This window comes from Quercus lobata, chromosome 10, assembly GCF_001633185.2.
Source record: "Quercus lobata isolate SW786 chromosome 10, ValleyOak3.0 Primary Assembly, whole genome shotgun sequence".
NCBI lineage: Eukaryota > Viridiplantae > Streptophyta > Magnoliopsida > Fagales > Fagaceae > Quercus > Quercus lobata.
In genome coordinates, this window is record NC_044913.1 from 14,505,758 (window position 1) to 14,531,141 (window position 25,384).

The following is a 25,384-nucleotide window of genomic DNA, read 5'->3' on the forward strand; positions in this document are numbered from 1 at the left end:
CCTAAAAAATAAAGAAAGCTCTCTCTCGCTCGCAAAAGGATCACATCTTGCTTTGCCTCTCTCTCTCTCTCTCTCTCACTCTCACTCTCACTCATAAAAACACAGATACACTTTCTCTCTCTATCATTGCTAAACCACTTCTTGTTATATATTAATAACACAAAACCCATTCTATAAAAGCCTTCTGTTTCTCTCTCAGAGTTACAATATTGTTCAAAACTCACAAAAAGTTTGAAGCTTTTGTCTGATACATATATATTCAAAGTTTGAGTCTTTTTTTTTTTAAATTATTGGGAGCTGAAAGTTCAAGCTCAGCTCAAACTCTGAACTCTTTTGGGTCACACTACGCTGAATGAGTTCGGGTCACTGGAAATGGATCCTCCACTTGTAAGCGAGTCCTCATTTTCAGCAGCCAACCCTGCAGCTTACAGCTTGGCTGAGCTATGGCCATTTTGTGGTTCGGAGCCTGGAACCGGGTCACTGGGGCTCGGGATGGGTAACTTGGGTCCGAACCCAAATGGGTTTGCTGAGAGCTCCGGGAACCGGGATGGGTCGGCCGAGGAATCGACGGTGACGGAGCAGAGTGGCGGTGGTGGCGGTGGTAGGAAGAAGAGAAAAGAAGTGAGCTCCGAGGATGAGTCTTCGAAAATGGTTTCCACTAGTAGCGCCAATGACTTGTTGGTTCGTCTCTCGCATTCGTTTTTCTTGCTTTTTTGTTTTGTTATGTTGTGTTAGGTTATCTTTGTTTGGTTGCTGAGAAAAGGGAGGAAAGTGAAAGCAATGATATGAGAAAAAAGGAAAGATTTTTGAGTCTTTTTGGGTAGGTTTAAGCTTAATTGAGTACTGGGTCTACAGTAATGCAACAAGTTTTTGAAGTTTTTGGTTCATGTTTTTCTGTGTTTGGTATCTGGGTATTGAAGGAAATGGAGAGAAAATAAAGTTATGATGAATGGTTTTAGTGTTAAACTAAGGATGAAGCAGAATGGAAATGTTTGGACTTGAGTGGTTTCTTTTACAACATTTTCTTGGTGTTTAACTGTTTTTTTTTTTTTTTTTTTTTTTTTTTTTTTGTTTTTGTGTAATTTGTAAGTGGTTAGGACTTTTTGCTTTTGGTTAATATATCTATGATTTCTTGTTGTATTATTCTCCTTTAAGCTGAAAATTTAGATGTGAATATCCAACTAGGGGATGGATTGGAATTTTGAATTGTGGATTTAAGAACTATGTGATTAGGATGAAATGGGATATGATTTGGGAAACTAATTTAGTTTGTGAATGTGCTTAATTTTTATGCTGATTTTTAAGGCTTTAGTGTGACAGTTTTTATTCATTTGGAGCAGAGTGAGTCAAATGGTAAACGGATGAAAGTAGCTGGATCCTGTGATGACAATGATGGTTCAAAGGCAGAAGTGGAAGCTAGTTCAGCAGCTGATAACAAACCAGCCGAAGAAAGCACTCAACCTTCTGAGCCACCTAAGCAAGACTATATCCATGTGAGAGCAAGAAGGGGCCAAGCTACTGATAGCCATAGTCTAGCAGAGAGAGTAATTCCCTTCAGTCTCCGTGAACTTGCCATTTCCAATCATTGGATAATTTCTGAAAATAATGAACTAAAATTTCATGGGAGCTCTAGTTCCTGATATGGAATTTTTTCAATCTTTAGTACAGTACACTTGTTGCTGTTGGATTAGATATGTATGGTAATATATTACTCTGGAAATGTGTTACTTACCATGCCCATACTGGCAGGCAAGGAGAGAGAAGATCAGTGAGAGGATGAAGATTCTCCAAGATTTGGTCCCTGGATGTAACAAGGTATATTTTGTTCTCTAGTTGGTTGCTTAATATGGGTCTATGAAGCATGGACACGAGACATGAAAATTCTTGAAAAATTAGGACACAACACAGTAGAGATAGTGAGATACTACAACTAATTAATTATTATATTTTAGGTAATTTTATTTATTTATAGGCATATTTTAGGTTTATTTATAAGTTTTTAAAATAAATAACAACTATCAAAATCTTTAAAAACATATCTAAAATTAAAATTTTTTTCTCCCAACATTATGAGGACACATCCAGAGGTGTCCCTTGGCGAGTCTGACTAGGACATGGACACGCCAGGGGTTTTGAAGTGTCTGTGGTTCCTATGGTACTATTAGTCTATTACTATAGATTGTGCTGGCTAAGTGCTATATAATTTAGCATATAAAAAATTAATGATGGAGCCTGTTGAAAGTAGTAATAAGGATTTGCCCCCTGGTTGAAATAAAGAAGTTGCCCAGCTGAGTGGCAAGCATTTGTTGGAAGAAGGCGGGGTTCCCGCTGATTTTGTGTCTTTTTAATGTTATGTTTCATGTTTTCTTACCTCATGAGTAGCTTAATCCTATTTTGATCTTTGTGAAAATCCGAAGGTTTGAGTCCAAAGTCAGCTTTGACTTAGTGTACTTCCCTTGGAACAGGTCATTGGAAAAGCACTTGTACTTGATGAGATAATTAATTACATCCAGTCACTGCAACGCCAGGTTGAGGTACATATCTCCTTTGCCACTGTATGACTTTAATTTCCTTTAGACTGCTGAACCTGAACTTTTACAATATGTACTCAATTTCACAGTTCCTGTCAATGAAGCTTGAAGCAGTTAATTCAAGGATGGGCATGAACCCTGTCATGGACGGCTTTCCTCCAAAAGATGTAAGCTTAAATACATTGATTGATTGCCTGACATATCTGTCATCACAAAGGGATTGTCCCAAATAATTATTTTTCCTGATACATCATCTTAGGAATACACTTATAAAAAAAAAAAAAAAAATCATCTTAGGAATACATTTATGATCTGTTAATTTACAGTGCGCTGCTTATTGAGCAACAATAATTTTGACATGATCATCATCAGTCTTGCTGAAACAGAGTTTTTAGTCACCTGAATACTAGATTCTTATCAAACTTGGGTAGCACCTGAAGTCAAATCCAGAGTGCAGTTTAAAAAAAAAAATTTATGGACAACTTTTAGCTCTAATCTGTTCCATTAGAGAGCACAGTTCTGTTTCTAGGCATAAAAAAAAGTTGTGCCATATGTGTTTTTGGCACAATGTTTTTCTCCAAATAGGTTTTGAGGAACCTCTTCCAACCCATTACATGGTAATCAGATGACCTTTTGCACACATGCTTAATAATATGAGTCAAACAAATGTTGATGATCCTCTCATTGCCATGTATTGGATTGGAGGAACCTTTCTCTAAATGTGTTTGGAGGAAAACTCTGTCCTTGTTTTTATAATGGAAAATTAGGACCAAATGTTTCATTCAATTAAAAGTACACGTAGATGATCATCTGATCACCCTGTATTAACTTGAAGGAACTTCGAAGGAAAATGGATAATTACGACCAGATGCTTCATGCTAAAGTGGTTTAGTTTTTCACAGTTGCGTGAAATTGATATATACATACTTATTGTCTCTATACTCTCAACACCAGCATGAGTGAATTTACAATGTTTTAAAGTTAAAAAAGGCATTTCATTTCATCATTCTTCTTCTTTCTTTCTCTTTTTTTTTCTTCAGTTGTAAAGTATAAGGATGAGATAAGACAAAATCTCATGTTATTGACTTTTAATCTTGATTATTTTCTGTTTGAGGTCTTATGCTGAAATCATCTCTGGATTCTGGTACAAATTTTTATTTTTATTATTTATTTATTTAGTGTATATTTCAATGTATCGACAATTCAAGGAGTCAAAAGAACATTACTATATATCAACATTCAACTGAATAACAGAAAATCTATTGTAATGCTTCTCTAATTCTAAGATGAAGTTCTCGGTCTGCCAAAAGTCGAAGTAATGATTTTAAGAATGAGAAAAGCTATAGTAAACTATTATATTTTGTTGAATCATAATTTACACACAACTTAATTTGCCTGCTAAATAGCCATGTATGTTTTACTTTCTTAAGCGTTATGCCTGTAATTGTTTCATTGCAAATTCAATAGGTGATTCTAATACATTCGCGAAATTTTCATTAAAAGTGACAAATTGACTTTCTAACCAAAGTTTTGTACGGCTCAGCTTGAAGCTGCCCTTCACTGTGTCATTACCTTAGATTTATGCCACCACTCCCATATCCTATTTCTTTATACATTCCATTGGTCTGTTAATGCCTTCAGATTTTTTTTTTTTTGCTCTGTAAGTCATGGCCTTATTGGGTGCTCTGAAGAACATTTAGTGGCAATGGAAACTGTTGTGTTTAAGCTATGAATTCATGGACCATTGGACAACACCTTAACTGCTTCAAACTTTGTCAGATAAAGAGCGAATATGTGAATATTTCTGATATGTTGATACTTGATGTGGATCTCAAGTATGGCTATTACCAAATAATTGGGCTGACTACAAGAACTCTATATATATTAGTTCACATCTACAAGGAAGCCATCCTCTAATTTACCTATTTTATTTGGGCAAGCTACTATTTTTGTCCCTAGATTATATTGGTATGTTAAGAGTTCAATTTCGTCCATTAACTTTTAATTGTGTCAATTTAGTTCCAATATTATGGAAATGGTTGTATGTTACACTTGCTCCCACTTCCCTTTTAGAAATTGATTCGTTTCTGTGAAATTCTTTTCAAATTGAGTGAGTTTACTTTGATCCTTACTATTACGAGGATCAAAGATTTTGAAAGAGGCAAAATTTGTACTACTTCCTCTGGTTAATATTCAGTGGGAACAAGGTAAACATTGAACTATCATTAGAACTTAAGCAACTAAATTGACACAACCAGTAGTTTAACGATGAAATTGAATGTGCTCACGTGGTTCAGGACCAATATAGTTGTTTGGCTTTTTTTTTTTTTTTCCTTCACTTTATTCTTCTTTTTCTGATCTACTTGTTCTTTCAATAGCTTCCAACATATATGTGAGCTTCTGTGTGCAATCGTTGGCTTTTGTTGTGCACGATTATGCCAACTCCTGTCTCCATTTGGTGTCACCCTTGGACATCGGTCCACTCTTCCACCTTAATTCATTTATCCCTTTCAGTACTTTAAATCAAATAACCTTAGTACATGGACATCTATAATATCTATATCTTTAGGTTCAATTTGTAATGCTGGCTTGTACTTTATTCCCAAGGGCCAAATCATACTTTTCAGTTTTTTCTTACTCACTAGTTTTTTGGTGGATAGGCTCTTAGGAATTTGCTTTGAATATTAAGTTATCCTCTTGTGAAGAGAATATCATTTTTTTAATTGTATCACAGATCCAAAAAGAAGACTTTTGGAATTAGATGCTGTAGGACTTTTCTAACGAATTAATGTGGTGTTTCAGCTTGGTGCACAGTCATTTGATGCTTCTGGAATGATATTTGGATCACAAATGAGGGAATATGCTCAAAGCTCACAACCTGAATGGCTGCACATGCAGGTTGGTGGTAGTTTTGAAAGAGCGACATAGTCTCGTGCATGTAAGCAGATTAGAGAAGAATTAGTACTTAATCATTTCCAATCAAAGGGCAGCTGTGTTGTAGGTTTCTCCACGTCTAATGCTGAAGTGTGTTTCCTAGTCTCTTTTAATGTCCTAAAATCGTAATATGAAATCATATGTAGAAATGCATTAATCTTTTTATGTATCATCTTACTAGATAAACTTTAGTCAATTGTATTAGTACGCAGACAAAATCTCCTAGGTTGATTTAGTTCTTAAGCCGTGTAAGCAAAGGACTTTGCTTTCTGGAACTAGTTACAAATTCTTATTCATTGTTACAGTATGTTACTAATTGATACAATTTCATGCCAAACTGTGTAATGAGAGAATTGCGCTTTCCAAAGTTTCATTTTCATTGTTAAATATGTTACTAATTGGTACAAATTCATGTTTCAATAATGGTAATGAAATAAATTCAAATAAAATGCAAAATTTTGGAGTCATTAAAACTGCAACTAATGTTGAAGTGCAGAGTGAACAATTGACAAGTGCCATGGAAGATTTTTTATTTTTATTAGTTTTGAGAGAAGCCATTAAGGACAATTTAAATCATTGCTTTCTACTTAAAAATCAAGCCAGATGAAAATTAATTTGAGTTATAAGTACTTCGTGACAATTTGCTGTCATTGTATGTGGGGGGTTTGACAGAGGACGCTTGGATTATTGTATCAGAATTCAGAGTTATATTCTTCAAGGTATCTTATTTAACAGCGAGGGAGATTCGGTTGTTTTATTTAGAACTCAATACTTGAACTCACAGGTGAAAACATTTATCATAAAGTTCATCAATAAACATAACAACATAGGCATAATCAAAGCAACAAATTTTATAGAATCAATCAATAATTAAAACAACATACACTGATAACCTGAATTACACAGCCCAACAAATGGGAGGCAGGCAATCTCAAACATCGTATTACAAAATCTTCAAATCAAAGGGACCTTAACAGGAAGGCCTTGTCTTAAGAACCAAATTTAGATTTCATGGTATTGATAACAGAATCTTCTACTCGGAAGGCCTGAGTTAACACTTCATTAGGCATTGATGGTTGTGAACCAAAGAGAGTTGTTGCGAGAATCACAGCCCCTGGCAAGTGACTGTTGAAAGAGGTGTATGCAAGAGCTTTCCCTTTTCCAACATTCTTTTGGAAGTGTACAAGTCCCCTAGGAATAACAAAAATCTCACCAGGTTTCAAAACCTTGGAGTAATACACATTCTGAGTTGTCACAAACCCCACAAGTACTCTCCCTTTAATGATCACACCAGACTCAGATGCACGAGGGTGAGAGTGTGGTGGATTGAGTCCTCCAGGGCCGTAGTCTACACGGTTCATTGCGATCCCAAGAGTGTTGACAGCAGGGAATGTAAGGACATTTGCAGAAGTGATACTGAAGTTTAAGTTTGATGTGTTAGTGACACCCTCTTTGCTCAGATCAAAGAAAAAATCACTTGCACTAACTTTTGAGGCTGGTTTGCAAGGGAAGCCATTGATCGACATGGATGCTTTCAAATCTGCAACACAAAAGTCCTGTAATTGATCGGGGTCAGCCGATAGGGAAGGCACCGGGAGAAGCAGCAACACTGTAAGGCAAGATAGCAAGTAGAGGGCTGAGTTTGATGATTTTATCATGGCTGCTAGTGCTACAAGCTCCTGTTTATTAGAGAGTATACAAGATTGTAAAAGAAAAAGTTTTGGGCTGGTTTTGTGGTTGAAGAATGAAGATAATGGTTCTATATATAACACTCTTTCTATGTGAAAACAACCCCAATAGTCTTTCCTTGCTAGTTTTGCTGATGCAGACAAGTCACGCAAGTAGCAACAAAATCAACTGAAGAAGGAGGGCAGTTGTCAAAATATCTTTTAATTTTGGATTCGCAATTGGTGTCCAGCACTCCAGCTTGGAAACTGTTGAAGGATTAGTTGTATTTTATAAAGATAGCAAGATGAAAAATCTTAGTTATTTTCTAGAACGTTTGTCTTGGAGTAGGTGGCTGTAAATTAAATAATTTAAAAGAGAGAGGATTTTAACTGATCTTGGAGTAAATGGCTGTAAATTAATAATTCAATGACTTAATGGAAAGGGTTTTATCATTTTATGACATGAATGTGAATGGGGTCTGGTACTTGCAATTTCAATTCATTGACTCCTTCAACCTTGGACATTTTGGCTCTTTATGGAGAACTTTAGTCTCTTTTTTTAAGGAGAGAACTTTAGTCTTTACTCGTTATAGTGGTTGGATAAGTGGGAAGAACTAGTCTGTATCTATATTTAGGCTTACCTAGATGATATCTTGCGCACAATGCGCAAACTACTTTACAATTTCATTTGAAATCATTTTTATGTATATTAAAATCTACATATAATACTTAATACTTATTTTATTGTATAATATTTATGTTTGCCCACAATATTGTTAAATACTTTAAAACTTGATTTTTTTTAATTCATAATTTATTTTAAAAAATTGTATAACATTGTAAGATTATAATATATTATAATATTTACCGTTAATAGTAGATTTTACTTTTCAAATTGAATAAATGATTTTGAAATCTACAAATAAGAATTTAAAATATAAAATACTTTTATATCCTAAAGTTACATAAATTTAAGCAACCTACCAAACACTTTCTCAATCACTCTATTCTTACGACAAAATATGGAGACATTGATCACAAACACCCAACTAATTATCTTAATGAAATTAAGGAAAATCATTTGTAAGTATCAACTTAAATAGAACGTGATTAAACAAAGAGAAATTTGCTAAAAACACATTCATTTATCAAAATTCAATTGTCTTTAGTTGGGCTTCCGTATCCTTTAAAAAAAAAAAAGCGAAAATTACTTCTAAGTCACCATCGATTTTTGTTTTTATCACTATGGCTTATATCGCACAAAATAATAGTAAAAGTACTTACAAAGAAACCTACAAATTATGAATTCTAACAAAAAAGAAAAAAAAGAAAAAAAAGTTAACTTCATAAATGATCAATTAGAATGTTTCTTTTTCTTTTTCTTTAGTTCTAAAATAAAATACATATATAACTTTCCCAAACTAAAATCTCAAACACCCAAAGACTTCAAGCAAATCATAACCTTCACAAAATCTACAATGTCTAACTTCAACATCAAAACCATAAGCTACCGTCATTGAATAAAAAATGCAAGCCCCCTTCGTTAGTCATGGCCTACTTATACATGTTGCAATAAAATACATATATAACTTTCCCAAACTAAAATCTCAAACACCCAAAGACTTCAAGCAAATCATAACCTTCACAAAATCTACAATGTCTAACTTCAACATCAAAACCATAAGCTACCGTCATTGAATAAAAAATGCAAGCCCCCTTCGTTAGTCATGGCCTACTTATACATGTTGCAATAAAATAATACTGCAACGTTGGAGTTATGTAGGAGTCATTGAAAGATTGAAGGTAAATGACATCATTTTTTGTCTAAGTGTATTTGAGATGGGATGGTATGAAAGGCTATGGACATGTGTATATGAAGGAGTAAAAGTGAAAAGGATGAATGGAAATGCAAAGAGTTTTTTGTATGTATGAGAGATGAAAAGTCTTGAAACATTGAATCAAATGAAATAAATAGTAGTCTTAAAACATTGAATAAAAAATGTAACAAAAATTAGTCTTGAAACATTGATCGAAAGAAAATAAAGGGTCTCCACTTTTAAATTTGTTCTTATTTCTAATATGGCTTAAGGGTATTTCAATTTTCTTCATAGAGTGTGCCACATGGCAAAACCCCATTCTCTCTTGCATGAGGTTTCTGCTTATATATATATATATATATATATATATATATTGATTGACTTGGCCAAATAGACTTAATTTTTAAATGGAACTAGTCGCATACTAGCGCGTTGCACGTGATAAATTTTTAAAATGGTCTCATTAAATATTTTATTAATACTATAATTTTAGTTATTAACCATTGGTTTTTCATTAGTTTTTAAGTTAATAAGAACCTTAGATATATATTTTTTTTTACCTTTATACACACGAGAAATTATTATGTATTCCCGGAGTACCATAAATACGTACTTCCTCTTTTCACATGAATGGTGGGTCCCACTAATTAAATTCATGTTGGGACCCATAATTAATGTGAGAGGGGGGAGTACGCATTTATGATACTTCGTGAATATCTAATAATTTTCATATACACACACAAACACACATACATATTGTGGGGCCAGAGAATTTGTGATCCCGGCCCACTTTACATTAGGGCCCAAGGCCTGCACCAAGAAGAGGCATTGCCGAGGACATGCAACAGAAGTTCAAATGGCCTAGAGATATAACCGGGGACGATTTTGTTCTCGACATCCTAAAGCGCTCCTAGAAGAAAGGGCGAGTACAGTATAGGAGCGGTTCAAGGAAAAGCTAAACACCTCCGCATTGATGGGGAAAGGACCCCTGAACAGTGTGGTGACAAAGGACAAGGGAAAGGCTGCCATTACTGCAATTAAGTACTCTGCGCCTGACAGAACAATACTTTTCAGCTTTTACAACCACCCCCAACCACTTTGGGTATGGGCTGATAGGACAAGTATCAGCCCTAGAAAACTGAACCTACACGTGGACGTTGGAGGGAGGGGAAATGCTAGTATAAAAGGAGAAGGAAGTAATCCAGAAGAGGGGGCTGGGAGAAAGGGCCAAGAACCAGAGCCACCCAGGCCATGTCGAGGAGAAAGTCTTCTTGGGCAAGCATAGTTCACCTCTGTACAATCATCCTGAACACTATGACTAACGACTGTCCGTTCACCAAGGCCTAGCCTTTTAGCCCACTCTCTACAAATTTTATTGTTTGGACCTTTAACGTTCGAACCCAATACTCCTTGGGGATCATTACAAATTGAGTCCTTACAATTGGTGCCATTTGTGGGAAGGCTTGTGCGTTGGCGCATGCGGCGGTTAGTCATGGAAGGATCAAGCCCCTGTCAACGAGGGCCCCTCGAGAGAAATAACTTTGGCAGTGGTGCAAGCTATGCGAAAGCCCCTCTATCATTTCTAGCAGCACGCGGTTGTTGCCCTAACACAGCTTCCACTCGGGGCTACACTTCGAAGTGTCAGTGGCATGGCAGTTCTAGGGGCTTCTAACATAAAGTTTATGCCCCACACATATGCCAAGGGGCTAATCCCCAAGGGACCAGAAAATATAAGTTTTGGACAGAATCAAGGTCTTACATGGTCCTCGGACTCAAACTTATGGGGAAACCAACTACTTTAAGAAAATATAAGTTTTAGACAGAACTAAGATCTTGCATGGTTCTCGAACTCAAACCTGTAGGGAAACCAACTATTTTAAGAAAATATAAATTTTGGACAGAACCAAGGTCTTGCATGGTCCTCGGACTCAAACCTATGGGGAAACCAACTACTTTAAGAAAATATAAGTTTTGGATAGAACCAAGGTCTTGTATGGTCCTCGGACTCAAACCTATAAGGAAACCAACTACTTTAAGAAAATATAAGTTTTGGACAGAATCAAGGTCTTGCATTGTCCTCGGACTCAAACTTGTGGGGAAACCAAGTACTTTAAGAAAATATAAGTTTTGGACAGAACTAAGGTCTTTCATGGTCCTCGGACTCAAACCTATGGGGAAACCAACTACTTTAAGAAAATATAAGTTTCGGACAGAACCAAGATCTTGCATAGTCCTCGGACTCAAACCTATGGGGAAACTAACTACTTTAAGAAAATATAAATTTCGGACAGAACCAAGGTCTTGCATGGTCCTCGGACTCAAACCTATGGGGAAACTAGTCACTAGAAAATGGCTTAAGTCCTAGACAAAATGGAAATCCCGCGCGGTCCTCAGACCCCTGGGTCTAAGGAAACTAACACAACCGAGTGTTCAAACCCGGTACAGTCATACCTCGGTCCTCAGACCGGATGCTAAAAACAAGTTAAGGTTATGAATGTTGTCAGGAACGTGGCAAAGCACCCTAGTGCCCGGCGACCTTCTCAGATAGTTCATTTTAGGTTATCCATCCTCGGGTGATCACCCCATATGCAATACAGAGCATTCAGCTATTATCCTGATTAGTCTCATATGGTTAACCTACTTCAAGTCGACATTATTGTGCCTGTCAGTTTTAATAAGTTCAAAGTGATAGCTCTTCGTTAACAAGGGTTTCGGCCCTAAGTATTGTTCAAAAGAAAAGGACATTAGCACATCCATCCACAAAATAACTATTACAGAAAAAAAAGAACACGCAAAATGGGATAAAGTCATCTTTTATTAGACAAAGAAATAGTACAGTGTACAATAAGGGGCTTAAACAAGCCTATACCAGAAGCTAACTACAGAAGCAAAAAGAAAAAAGAAAAAGAAAAAAAGAGAAGATACATGGGAATGATAAATCCTTCAATTTTGCTCTAGCAACGACTAAGCACGTCCGGATGGCACCAGTGATGGAAGAGAAGAAGAAGCAGAGGCACCTGGGTGGCACCAGCGATGGAAGAGAAGAAGAAGTGGAGGCACTTAGGTGGCACCAGTGATAGAAGAGAGGAAGAAGCAGGGATGCCTTATCCCCGTACCAGCTTTGACTGCAATCGAGCAAGTATCATGTTAGCAACAATCGAGCGAGAACGGATGGTACTGGCGATGAGAAATCTCAGTGCTGTCGCACCAAAACTCTGATGCGACCTCCACCTGCTTCAGATTTTGGCTGAAGAAAGAAGAGGCTCCTTTCTTGCCTTATCAAGGGGAAGAAGTGTCTTGAGTCTTTGTCTCCCTTACCCTGACCGGGCCATCTTGAATCTCGAAGAAACCCAAGGCTTCTGTAGAGGGTGTAGTCCCTTCACCCTCATCCTAGCCTTGACCATATCACTCCTTAGGGCTCAGTCACACTGGTAGTGGAGACTTTGAGCATAACTGGGGTGTTAGGAATTTGAATAGCTTAAAGGGTCTGTACATAAAGGAAATGACCTCCCATCGTGCTTCTTATATGGAGGGCAAGCCTGACGACATTTAATCTGTACAAATCTCCAAGAAAAACTACAAACGAGATAAGTCCCGCTCAATTCCTAAAGCCGTCTTCAACCGTTGGATTTGCGTCGCCTTGTAAAGAGACCTTATTAAAGACGCGCCTCGTGCACCGAAATGGCAGGAATGCGGCATGGGTAAAACTAAAAGAATGTCTCATAATCAAGAGCGTGTCCCAGGCAAATGAAGAAGCTCCGGCATTGATGAAGGACAAGACTTGGCAAGTCGTGACATAGGCCCGACGTCACCAAAACCCTCCTCTCCATCCAAGGGGCCGGATAGTAGGATTTTGAGGGGCTATTGTGGGGCCAGAGAATTTGTGATCCCGACCCATTTTACATTAGGGCCCAAGGCCCGCGCCTAGGAGAGGCGTTGCCGAGGACATGCAACGGAAATTCAAATGGCCTAGAGATATAACCGAGGACGATTTTGTCCTCGGCATCCCAAAGTGCTCCTAGAAGAAAGCGTGAGTACAATATAGGAGCGGTTCAAGGAAAAGCTAAACACCTCCGCATTGATGGGGAAAGGACCCCTGAACAGTGTGGTGGCAAAGGATAAGGGAAAGGCTGCCATTATTGCAATTAAGTACTCTGCACCTAGCAGAGCAATGCTTTTCAGATTTTACAACCACCCCCAACCACTTTGGGTATGGGTTGATAGGACAAGTATCAACACTAGAAAGCTAAACCTACACGTGGACGTTGGAGGGAGGAGAAAGGCTAGTATAAAAGGAGAAGGAAGCAATCCAGAAGAGGGGGCTGGGAGAAGGGGCCAAGAACCAGAGCCACCCAGGCTATGTCGAGGAGAAAGTCTTCTTGGGTAAGCACAGTTCACCTCTGTATGATCATCCTGAACACTATGACTAACGGTTGTCCGTTCACCAAGGCCTAGCCTTTTAGCCCACTCTCTACAAATTTTATTGTTTGGGCCTTTAACGTTCGAACCCAATACTCCTTGGGGATCGTTACAAATTGAGTCCTTACATATATATATATAGTGAATCTTTACACATACCTTTAAGAAAACTTTATATATTTCACTTTTTTGGATGCGTAAAATTATAAACTACTACTCCATAATGATAGTAGCTAATTAATTATATATATATATATTTTTAGTGATCTCATTTGTAACGCTTCTTACCATTATCATATATTTACTAACTAATGATTTGCATAACAAGACGATAAATGAGAGGTAGCATTGATCATTAGATTTTCAAAAGTAATAGTGTATGAAAATTATATATATATATTATAAATAAGGTTAAATGAAATGTCAAAAAGTGGATTTTTAAATTTTCTAACTTTATTTCTTATGTAATTTCTACTACTATCAGAGAACATCTCTTTTTTAGTTATGATTAATATGGTTTCCATAGTTAGAGTTTGATTAGTTTTAAATTCAAATTTAGTACTATGATTATATTTAATTGTTGATTGTTGATTTAATTTTTTAAGTGAATTTAACGGTTTATGTTATTACACTGTAAAGTTTTTAATGTTCTTCATACGGTAATCTCTATTTTAATTTTTACTTCTCCTTACAACCTCTTTGTTTTCCAATCAACGATTACTAATTGACGTTTGGGTTTTTTTTTTCTTTATCTGCTCTTTATTACTTTGTATTGGTTTTTTTTCTATACCCCATCTCTCTCTCTCTCTCTCTCTCTCTCTCTCTCTCTCCATTGGCAACCTATTGTTTTCCAAAATTTGATGATGATTCTATGACATTAAATATGCATTATTAGTTTTTATTTATTTATTTAGTGTTTCTAACTTGATTTGTTTTGTATTTCATTCTTCCTTTGATGCATTGGGTGTGAGAATGAGTGTTTCCCTAGCATTATTCCACTTAATGTGGACAATTTTATTTATTTAATTTAGGCAAAAAATTATATTTTAAAAATTTTAAAATAAAAAAGGAGTGGAAATATAAATAATTTAATGATATATGTGGGGGATGTGGCTGAATTTAAATGTTAAATAAAATGATATGAGAAAAAAAAATACATAACAATAAATGCTAACTTATCCAAACAATTCTATGTAATATAATAATAGTACATTCTTATATACTATTTTTAATTATTTATAATGCAATATGATAATATTTAACAATCAAAGTCATAAAAAAAAATAAAATAAAATAAAACCTTAAAACACAAAACTAAATCCCATCAACCAAAATAGAGTTCTAAAGAATACAAAACTTTATCAAGCTAAAATAGAGATGCAAGAAAAATAGAAATAAAAATCCTCCAAAAAATTGAGGGAGAAAGGGTGGGAAATAACCACTTTTTTGGGAGAGAAAATTATGTAAAGAATGGAAGAGTGAATGAAAAATTTATACTAAGATGATGATAATAAAAAGAAACAAAATAAAGGAAGATAAAAAGAAAGACAAAGAGTGATATCAAGGTAGAATATTTGGGGAGATGAAAAGCTAAAGAGAAGGAGAAAGGTTGTAGAAAGTGTAAATGATGCGAACCTCAATCAACACGCTTTGAGACCCAACAAAAATATTGGAATATTTGCCCAAGAAAACTAAAATTCAGATTTTTGATAGAAACCTTAACCCGACGTTTATAATCGATATGCGAACCAAATGTATAAGTGTAACACCTTGACCCAATGATTATAATTGAATCACAAAGCAAAGGTATAAAGTTTGAATGCCACAAGGAATAATCCTTGATAAGTTCACAGCTCTTGAAGAACCAAAAGAAGAGTAAAGCCTCACATTTTTTCTGATTTTTATTCAATAATTCCCCTCTATTACAATGAGTGCATGCTATTTATAAGACATGACTGAAAATAGAAAATCTAAAAACGTACTAAATAATAAAACCCTAATTAAAAGTTGATTTGGTCTGAAATTAGCAAATCCAAAATAGGAAAATAGTTAAAAAACGTTCTAAATAATAAAAGCCTAAAATTAAGGTAGATTTGGTCTGAAATTAGAAGCTTCAGAATAGGAAAAATATCTATTAACTGATATGGAGCTGGAAAATCAATTAGCCATTAATCCACGCCATAAATCAAGCCCAATTAAGCCAAATCAGCCCTCAATAGCTTGAATTAAATTTATTATGCCTTCATCTTCCTTTGGGCCCAGCTTGGAATGTCCTGCATTTGAATTAGCCCAAATCTCTTGAATCAGCCCATTAAGTGCTTCTTTGATCTTCTTGGATCTTGCTTTAGTAATAGGCCCAACTGGAACATGTAATGGATCCTTGAATGCTTGTTGATTCTCATCAGTAAATGTTAAAAAAAATGAGTATAATTTGATGAGCACAATTTTCTTTTATTTGAATTTAAGTAAAATATTACATTTTTTATTTTTTAAAACAAAAAGAGAGAGAAAATATAAATAATTTAATGATAAGGAGGATGTGGTTGAATTTCAATATTGAGTAAAATAGAAGAGAAGAAAAAAAATAAGAAAAATTAAAAGATATAACAATAAACACTAAATTATCCAAATTATGTTATGTAATGAAATACAATTTCATTTTTATCTACTATATTTAATTTTTTATAATGTAATCAGATAAAATTTAACAATCAAAGAGAAAAATAATAATAATAACTTAAAACACAAAACTAAATCGTATCAACCTAAATTAGAGTTCTTAAAAACACAAAAATTTATCAACCTAAAGCAGAGATGCAATAAAAAATAAAATTCCACCAAAACATTGAGAGAGAGAGAGAGAGAGAGAGAGAGAGAACCTTTTTGTGAGAGAAAATTATGCAAAGAATGGAAAATAGTGACAAATTATAGTAAGAGGGAAGGGATAAGAAGAGACAAATAAAGGAAGATGAATAGCAATATTAAAGTAGAGGGTAGTGGGGAGATAAAGAGGTAATGAAAGAGGAAAAGTTGAAGAAAGTGTAAATATTTAAAAAATAAGTGAATGTAAAAAAAATTATAGGAAAAAATTGGAAATAAAAAAGAAATATATATATATAGATGGTAAAATCGACAAAGATGAATATGTAAAGTCAATAATCTATATATATATATATATTTTTTTTTTTTTGGGTAAAAAAAAGGAATAAATAATAAATAATAATTGTGTGGCAAATGACGTGGCAATGAGGTGACGTAACAGGAGCTCAGTAGCAATAAATGCCACATTTCAGTTTTTAGTAATATATAAATATAGACTAGTCACAGAACCGCATGTTGTGCGTGATAATTTTTTTGAGTTATCTAATAAATATATATATTTTATTATTATTATTATTGTTTTTCTATTGTCTATGTAACTTATGTAAAATTATTATATGATAAAATTATGCAAATCATGCTACGTAATAAAATAACACTATATTCTTTATAATGCAATAGGATAACATTTAACAATCAGAGAGAACAAAAAAGAAAAAAGAAAAAAGCTTAAAACACAAAACACAAAACAAAATTGCATCAACTCAAAGTAGAGTTATTAAAAATACAAAAAATTAATTACCTAAAGCAAAGATGCAAGAAAAATAATAAAAAAATCCACCAAAAAATTGAGAGAGAGAAATAACCTTTTTTGTGAGGGAAAATTATGCATAGAGATATATAATAGAAAAGATAATGAAAAATATATAATAAGATGATAAGAATAAGAAGAAACAAAATAAATGAAGATAAAGGGAAAGATAAAGTGTGATATTAAGGTAGAGGGTAGTGGGGAGATGAAAATGTGAAAGGAATGTGAAATGTTAGAGAAAGTGTAAATGTAAAAAAAAAAAAAAAAAAAAAAGAGTACGATTTTATAAGGAATTTTTTTATTTATTTGTTTTTAATTAAAACATTATATGTTTAATTTTTAAAAATTAAAAAATAAAAGAGAGAAAATATTAATAATTTAATGATATGGAGGATATGACTGAATTTAAATGGTCAATTGTTATAGTGCTATTGATTTTAGCTTGAATATATATAAATTTTTGCAACATGAAAAATGATAAACCCTATCCATACAACTAAATTAAAGTTGCTTTATGATGTTGAGTTAACAAAATGAATTGGTGATTACTAGAAAGCTAAGCATTTTTTTTTTTTTGAAAGAATAAACCTAAAAGCTGAACATGAATTGTCTTGTTTTATTGCTTGTCATTTGGGTGATATTGAAGCCTTGCATAAATTAATGGAGCCTCATTAGACCTATCGACCATTATAGCTCTAAAGAATACCAAAAACAAAAATTAAAAATTTAGCATAAATCAATACTTACCCTTTGCAAGTCAAGAGGCTACACAAACAATCTAATGTACATCATTACCCAACAATGTTTCAACTCACCACACAGCAAAGTAATCATGCAAATGAATTTTGAAATATCCATTTGGTCTTACGATCGATGGTATATTGCTTTTAGGAAAAAATATGTAATAGTAGTAAATTAAATCACACTATTCAACTACTCAGATTTATCATGATATAAGGAGAACACAAATGCATTATGGACCCCTTTGTTCCTTATGTCTCATACAAAATTTAAACTATTGGAATTAAGAAGAAATAGATTTCTAAATATATAAATAGAATCATTTTTGTTAGAAGTCAATCACTGCACATGAGGAGAGAAAAAAAAAATCAAATGAAAAGATAACATATCAAGTCTAAAAGGAATTTCATAGAACAAATGTCATGTTGTACAAAAATAACATATATAGAACAACTAAATAGGTGAATTCAAAGCAACCCAAACTAAAAATTTAATGAAAAACACATGTAATAAAATTAACAATTAAAGAAAGAAAAAAAAACTTAAATCACAAAACTAAATTGCATCAGCTCAATATAAAGTTCTAAAGAATACAAAAATTTATCAACCTAAAGCAAAGATAAAAGAAAAATAAAAATAATCCACCAAAAAATTGAGAGAGAGAACCTTTTTTTGTGAGGAAAAAGAACGTAAAAAATGGAAGAGAGAATGACAAATTTATAGTAAGAGGTTATGAATAAAAAAAGGACAAAAAGAAAAACGAAAAAGGAAAATGAAGAGAAAAATGAAAAATGATATTAAGGTAGAGGGTAGTGGGGAGATAAAAAGGTAAGGGATAGAGAAAAGTTGGAGAAAGTTTAAATATTAAAAAAAAAAAGTAAATGTAAAAAAAACCAAATTATAGGAAAATTGAAAAAAAATAAATGATAATGATGTAGACACTGATGTGGCTTAATTGAAGCGTAACAACAATAAATACTACATTTTAGCTTTTAGAGAGATATATATATATATATATAGTGTTTTTGTGCACATATGGGAAGACCTAGTCTATATTTTTTTTTTTCTTGATTGAAACGAATATTAAATGAAGAAAGCAATGGGTAAAGTAATGTCTTTTCCAGAGCTTTTTAACCATCAACATCTTCAAAGAGATCGTGTATATAAAGAATTCCAAATGGGTCCCCATCATTGACATTTACTAATTAATAATCTATTTAGCATGTATTTGGAAAAAATTAAAAAGTCAACTTATTTTACTTTTCAGTTTATTTTTTTATTTTTTATTTACTGTTATTTATGGGTGTTACTGCATTTTTTGGTACTATTTATGAGTCAACTGTATTATTTCAGCTAACTCTTACCTTTATCTATAGTACTTTCAGTAAAAAGTTTTTAATTTCAGCAAAATAAACGGATTCCAAATAGACTCTTAATCATTGCAAAGGTGGGAGTATGGCATATAATGAAATTTAGTGAAAATCAGTGCCTGTAATATAATAGGACCCTGTTTGTTATGATGATTATTGCTATGGTTGAAATCGAACCAAGAATGGTGTTCTTGAAGGGTTTCTATGTAAAAATTCTTTTTTTTTTTCCCCTTTTTTGTTGAATAAAAATTTGGTTTTTTTTTTTTTTTTTTTTTGAGAATGAACTCATGTAATTTTATTAACGTAAATGACTTACATCCAAATGTAAAAACAGAACAATAAGAGATGGAACATCCTCCATCCATATTTGAAAATCTGGTATGCGTATAGCATGTTTTGCCAAATTATGTGCTACACTATTGCCATTTCTCTTGACGTGAGAATACAATAATCTTCTAAACTTAGTTCCATACACTTTCACGTCTTCTATCAGCAGACCCCACGGAGGTAGATTCTGTTCTTGTAACTTCAACGCCTGAATCAAGCCCAAAGCATCACCTTCAAGCACAATGTTTTGGAATCCTTCAAGCACAAATTTGGCATTCTTGGTTGCAGTTTTTTACATAATTTTCTATTAATCTTTGATATTGTGTTTGGCTAGTTTATTTTGGAATATCCATTGAGTATGCCTTTTTGCAGTTTTTCTTTTTGCGAATTTGAAATTACAGTATTTCTTTAGATTATCAAAAATTTATCTAATATTTGCAAAGAAAAAATTACTTCTATTCACGTTCATAATGAAGGAGTATAAATCAACTTATATAATGCCATTACCCAATGTCAGCCCCACAAACAAAGTTTGTCGTTTTGAGGTAAGATTACTGTCTAAATTTCTAACCTTAATTAATTTGCATCACCGTATAATCAGGGCTGAGGCTGGCCCAAGTAATTTTGGGGCACATATAAATTGGGCATTATATATATATATAATAAAATCAAACAATTCAACAATTCATTCAAGATCAAGCAATTGCTACCATTATTAGTAAAATATTTTGTGAAGGACTCAAGATTCATGGCTGCATAATTGTTTTTATTTATTTATTTATTTTTTAAGGGTTTGATGCAACCATTGAAGATTAATTTGTTACCACTTCAAAATTCTTCTAAGGATCTGTGTGTGAAATTCAATAAAAAAAAATTTTGTTTTTGAAAGTTTAGTTATATGTGTCCTTAGGTTAAAATGGTTTCAATATGGGTTTTAATTCACATGTTATGGTCAATTTTGTATTCAAAGGCAAAACTGTAATGAATACTATGCTTGAGCTTAGTCCTTCATTGGCTACATTAAACTCCCAAGATGACTCTGAGATAGAATTGACCAAAGAGCATGATTTCGGATATGACAGAATGCGGAAAATAAAATATGTGGCCAACTTTCATTAGTCTATTGAGGATCCCAAGCCACTTCATAAGTTCTGGGACTAAGGCTTGATTGTTGTAGTTGTTTACATTTCAACATCAATACTTTTTTTTTTTTTTTTTTTTTTTGAGAAAGAAACTGATGGATTTTATTAATAAAAAACAACTACATCTAATTGTAAAATCGAACTAATATGAGATGGGGCATCTTCCATCCATACTTGAAAATCTGGTATGCATAATGCATTTTTAGCTAGACTATGAATAACCCCATTGTCATTTTTCTTAATGTGAGAATACAACAATCCTTCTCTACGAACATGTGAAAACCTAATACATTGAAATAAACTTGCAAAACATTTAACATCACGACTAAGTAAACCAAAGGATTCTAAAGACTGGGAATTTGCATTCAAAGCATTCATTGCAATCTCTGAAACTCCCTCTGGGGTGACATCTTCCAAACTCAGATCAGCGCATCAAACTGTAAAGTCTTCAATATAGCTAATGTTTCAAGCTCTATGACAGTTAGGGGGAGAGGGATGATTCCAACCATGTGTGCCAAGCCTTTTCCTTGTCATTCTCGGATGATTACTCCAATCCCCGCCCTATCTTTTTCTTGAAACATTGTATCGATATAATTTGTGCCCAAACCCTCCACAATTACATCAATAGTCGATCTCCAAAGCAACACTAATCCACCTCCTATATCCAAAACAACATCCACATAATTTTGTTCCCAGAAAATTGCATCATCAGAGTTCACCTTTAGGATCGGCCATGGAGGTGGTTTCCAAATGGCACGATGTGGAGGTTGATTGGACTGATCTGGCTCATTACCCTTCATTGTTGTTGTTGCGCTTTTTTCCTTGTCCGGAATATTGACCATATTAAACACTTGCCGTTGGGATTGTGGTTTGGCTAACACATGCTTCTCACGTGCCTCACTTAAGATATCTTGGGAAATATTGCTTGGTTGGGTCACGCAGTTAATGTGATCAAATTTTCCCATCTCTGAATCAATCTCATTTATTCTGGCATCAAATTCTTTGGCTGAAAAAACTGCCCCTTGATTCTCAATATTATGATTACCCGAAAATTGTGGGGTTGATAATAAGACATTGATTACACCCTTTGTACGTTTCCCTACTGTATGCATTACTTCTGGAGCATCCAAATTAACGGCTTCATCCATTAATTGCTCACTCATAGTGTCCTTCGGATTCACAGTGTTGAGCGCTGCCGCTGGACCGTGCGCCGTTACCTGTGCTTTGTGGTTCACCTTCACCGATTCAGTCCTACTCCCATCTTCATGAACACCTGACTTCGAAGATACTCCCAACTTCATGAACACCTGACTTCGAAGATACTCCCAACTTCGTCTTGTAAAAACTTTGAACGGAAAGCACTGCTTTTCTTGAAGGAACAAAAGGCGAAGCTCTAATTGATATCTGTTTCCCAAACCCCAGAAAAAACAAAACCCACTTGCCTTGGAAAAACTTGTTATTCCAAGGAAACACACAACTCCTTCCAAAAGAAGGGACACGAACACACAACTCCTTCCAAAAGAAGGGACATGACTTCTACTGAGCTCTAGGAAGCGTGTTCCTGTAGCACCAGAGAAACTTATTACTCCCATCTTGAGAGTACTACCTCCTGTAGCTCCTCAAGTTGGATGCATGATCAATACTTCTGCATGACTGAGGAACAATAAGTCTTATATCAAACCTGTAGCTTATTGAATGACTTTAATTATTACAAACTCAGCATTGCAGTCACGCACATATAAAGAGTGAATTTTTAGAATTCTTGATAAGATAAATTTTCAGATATTATTTCTTGGAGTAAGGGTGAATGAAATACTATTGTTAGTGGTTTGTTCATCTCTTCAAGTTGTATTGCAATCATTTTGGTAGGTTTGAAAGAGAAACCTAATAAAGCTGAGGTGATTTCCTTTAATTTATTTTTTATTTTTTTATTTTTAAATTTAAGTGGATTTTGTGGCATTTTGATTTTCTTATGTTTGCAAGAAAAAGTAATATTAAAGCTGAAGGATTTCTTGTTTGTGTATGTGCCAGTGATGCAGCTCTCGGTTTCTTCGAAGCATTTCAGACAGTTCTTGTCTTCCTCTTCCCAGTTCTGGGTGGCTTAATTACTTTACGTTTTCAACCCTTTCACATCTCTCCACTTGAAACACATTTTGGTACCATCTTGGTTTTCATTGTGGCTACAATCGTCTACAGCATTGCATGTCAGCATATGTGTTGATAACACTACATCCTCCAGACTCTGAGTACCGTGCCATACATTCAGGTTCATCTGTCTAGTTTTGGAATCATTGCTATTGAGCTACTTGTCTCAACAATCATTCCTCCCCGTTGGCTATTCATCGTAAATTTATGGTTAATCCTGATCGTAGGGGTTCTGTGTTTGTGCAAACAAATTTATCAACTTCTTTGCTACACGGCTATTTTTAGTATTCAATGCAGTACCTGGCTTGTTTGGAAAGATTTGTCAATTAGTTCATCAGATATATAACTGGCTCCTACGGATATTCCAATCAGTAATTTGTCAAGATTTTTCTTCAAGGGAGTGAGAAGACAATGATAATCAGGGTTTAGAAATGGTTTAAGTGGCCTGTTGTTGTATTACCAGATATACATACTTATTGTCTCTAGACTTAACACCAGCATGAGTGAATTTACAATGTTTTAAAGTTAAAAAAGGCATTTCATTTCATCATTCTTCTTCTTTCTTTCTCTTTTTTTTTTCTTCGGTTGTAAAGTCTAGGATAAGATAAGACAAAATCTCAAGTAATTGGCTTTTAATCTTGATTATTTTCTGTTTGAGGTCTTATGCTGAAATCATCTCTGAAGTCTGGTACAATTTTATTTTATTTTTGTTTTTTGTTTTTTGTGTATATTGCAATGTATCAACAATTCAAGGAGTCAAGAGAACATTACTATATATCAACATTCAACTGAATAACAGAAATCTCTTGCAATGCTTCTCTAATTCTAAGATGAAGTTCTTGGTCTGCCAAAAGTCGAAGTAATGATTTTAAGAATGAGAAAAGCTATAGTAACCTATTATATTTTGATGAATCATAATTTACACACAACTTAATTTGCCCGCTAAATAGCCATGTATGTTTTACTTTCTTATGCGTTATGCCTGTAATTGTTTCATTGCAAATTCAGTAGGTGTTTCTAATACATTTGCAAAATTTTCATTAAAAGTGAAAAATTGACTTTCTAACCAAAGTTTTGTACGGCTCAGCTTGAAGCCGCCCTTCACTGTGTCATTACCTTCTTAGATTTATGCCACCACTCCCATATCCTATTTCTTTTTACATTCCATTGGTCTGTTAATGCCTTCAGATTTTTTTTTTTTGCTCTAGAAGTCATGGCCTTATTGGGTGCTCTGAAGAACATTTAGTGGCAATGGAAACTGTTGTGTTTAAGCTATGAATTTATGGACCATTGGCCAACACCTTAACTGCTTCAAACTTTGTCAAAGAAAGAGTGAATATGTGAATATTTCTGATATGATGTTGATAATTGATGTGGATCTCAAGTATGGCTATTACCAAATAATTGGGCTGACTACAAGAACTCTATATATATTAGCTCACATCTACGATGAAGCCATCCTCTGATTTACCTATTTTATTTGGGCAAGCTGCTATTTTTGTCCCTAGATTATATTGGTATGTTAGAGTTCAATTTCGTCCATTAACTTTTAATTGTGTCAATTTAATTCCAATACTATGGAAATGGTTGTATGTTACACTTGCACCCACTTCCCTTTTAGAAATTGATTCATTTTTGTGAATTTCTTTTCAAATTGAGTGAGTTTACTTTGATCCTTACTATTACGAGGAACAAAGATTTTGAAAGAGGCAAAATTTGTACTACTTCCTGTGGTTAATATTCAGTGGGAACAAGGTAAACATTGAACTATCATTAGAACTTAAGCAACTAAATTGACACAACCAGTAGTTTAACAATGAAATTGAACGTTCTCACGTGGTTCAGGACCAATATAGTTGTTTGGCTTTTTTTTTCTTTTTTTTTTTTCCTTCACTTTATTCTTCTTTTTCTGCTCTACTTGTTCTTTCAATAGCTTCCAACATATATGTGAGCTTCTGTGTGCAATCATTGGCTTTTGTTGAGCACGATTATGCCAACTCCTCTCTCCATTTGGTGTCACCCTTGGACATCGGTCCACTCTTCCACCTAAATTCATTTATCCCTTTCAGTACTTTAAATCAAATACCCTTAGTACATGGACATCTATAATATCTATATCTTTAGGTTCAATTTGTAATGCTGGCTTGTACTTTATTCCCAAGGGCCAAATCATACTTTTCAGTTTTTTCTTACTCACTAGTTTTTTGGTGGATAGGCTCTTAGGAATTTGCTTTGAATATTAAGTTATCCTCTTGTGAAGAGAATATCATTTTTTTAATTGTATCACAGATCCAAAAAGAAGACTTTTGGAATTAGATGCTGTAGGACTTTTCTAACGAATTAATGTGGTGTTTCAGCTTGGTGCACAGCCATTTGATGCTTCTGGAATGATATTTGGATCACAAATGGGGGAATATGCTCAAAGCTCACAACCTGAATGGCTGCACATGCAGGTTGGTGGTAGTTTTGAAAGAGCGACATAGTCTCGTGCATGTAAGCAGATTAGAGAAGAATTAGTACTTAATCATTTCTAATCAAAGGGCAGCTGTGTTGTAGGTTTCTCCATGTCTAATGCTGAAGTGTGTTTCCTAGTCTCTTTTATTGTCCTAAAATCGTAATATGAAATCATATGTAGAAATGCATTAATCTTTTTATGTATC

The 25,384-nt window shown here is 34.1% G+C and overlaps 2 protein-coding genes across 3 annotated transcripts; one reads left to right on the forward strand and one right to left on the reverse strand.

Moving 5' to 3' along the window:
- On the forward strand, positions 1 to 25,323 carry LOC115963610 (transcription factor bHLH79). 2 transcript variants are annotated; one of them, XM_031082681.1, is made up of 6 exons: positions 1 to 681; positions 1,341 to 1,544; positions 1,750 to 1,815; positions 2,466 to 2,534; positions 2,621 to 2,698; positions 25,082 to 25,323. In XM_031082681.1, the coding sequence occupies exons 1-6, from the start codon at positions 373 to 375 to the stop codon at positions 25,205 to 25,207; spliced, it is 852 nt and encodes a 283-aa protein (XP_030938541.1). In that variant the 5' UTR covers positions 1 to 372; the 3' UTR covers positions 25,208 to 25,323. The 2 variants fall into 2 exon arrangements, with proteins under 2 accessions (XP_030938541.1, XP_030938540.1); XM_031082680.1 differs by lacking the exon at positions 25,082 to 25,323 and adding an exon at positions 5,334 to 5,842 and having other exon boundaries at positions 10 to 681.
- On the reverse strand, positions 6,299 to 7,231 carry LOC115963611 (germin-like protein subfamily T member 2). The gene has a single exon (XM_031082682.1). The coding sequence runs from the start codon at positions 7,121 to 7,123 to the stop codon at positions 6,455 to 6,457; it is 669 nt and encodes a 222-aa protein (XP_030938542.1). The 5' UTR covers positions 7,124 to 7,231; the 3' UTR covers positions 6,299 to 6,454.
- Positions 25,324 to 25,384: the final 61 nt, after the last annotated feature.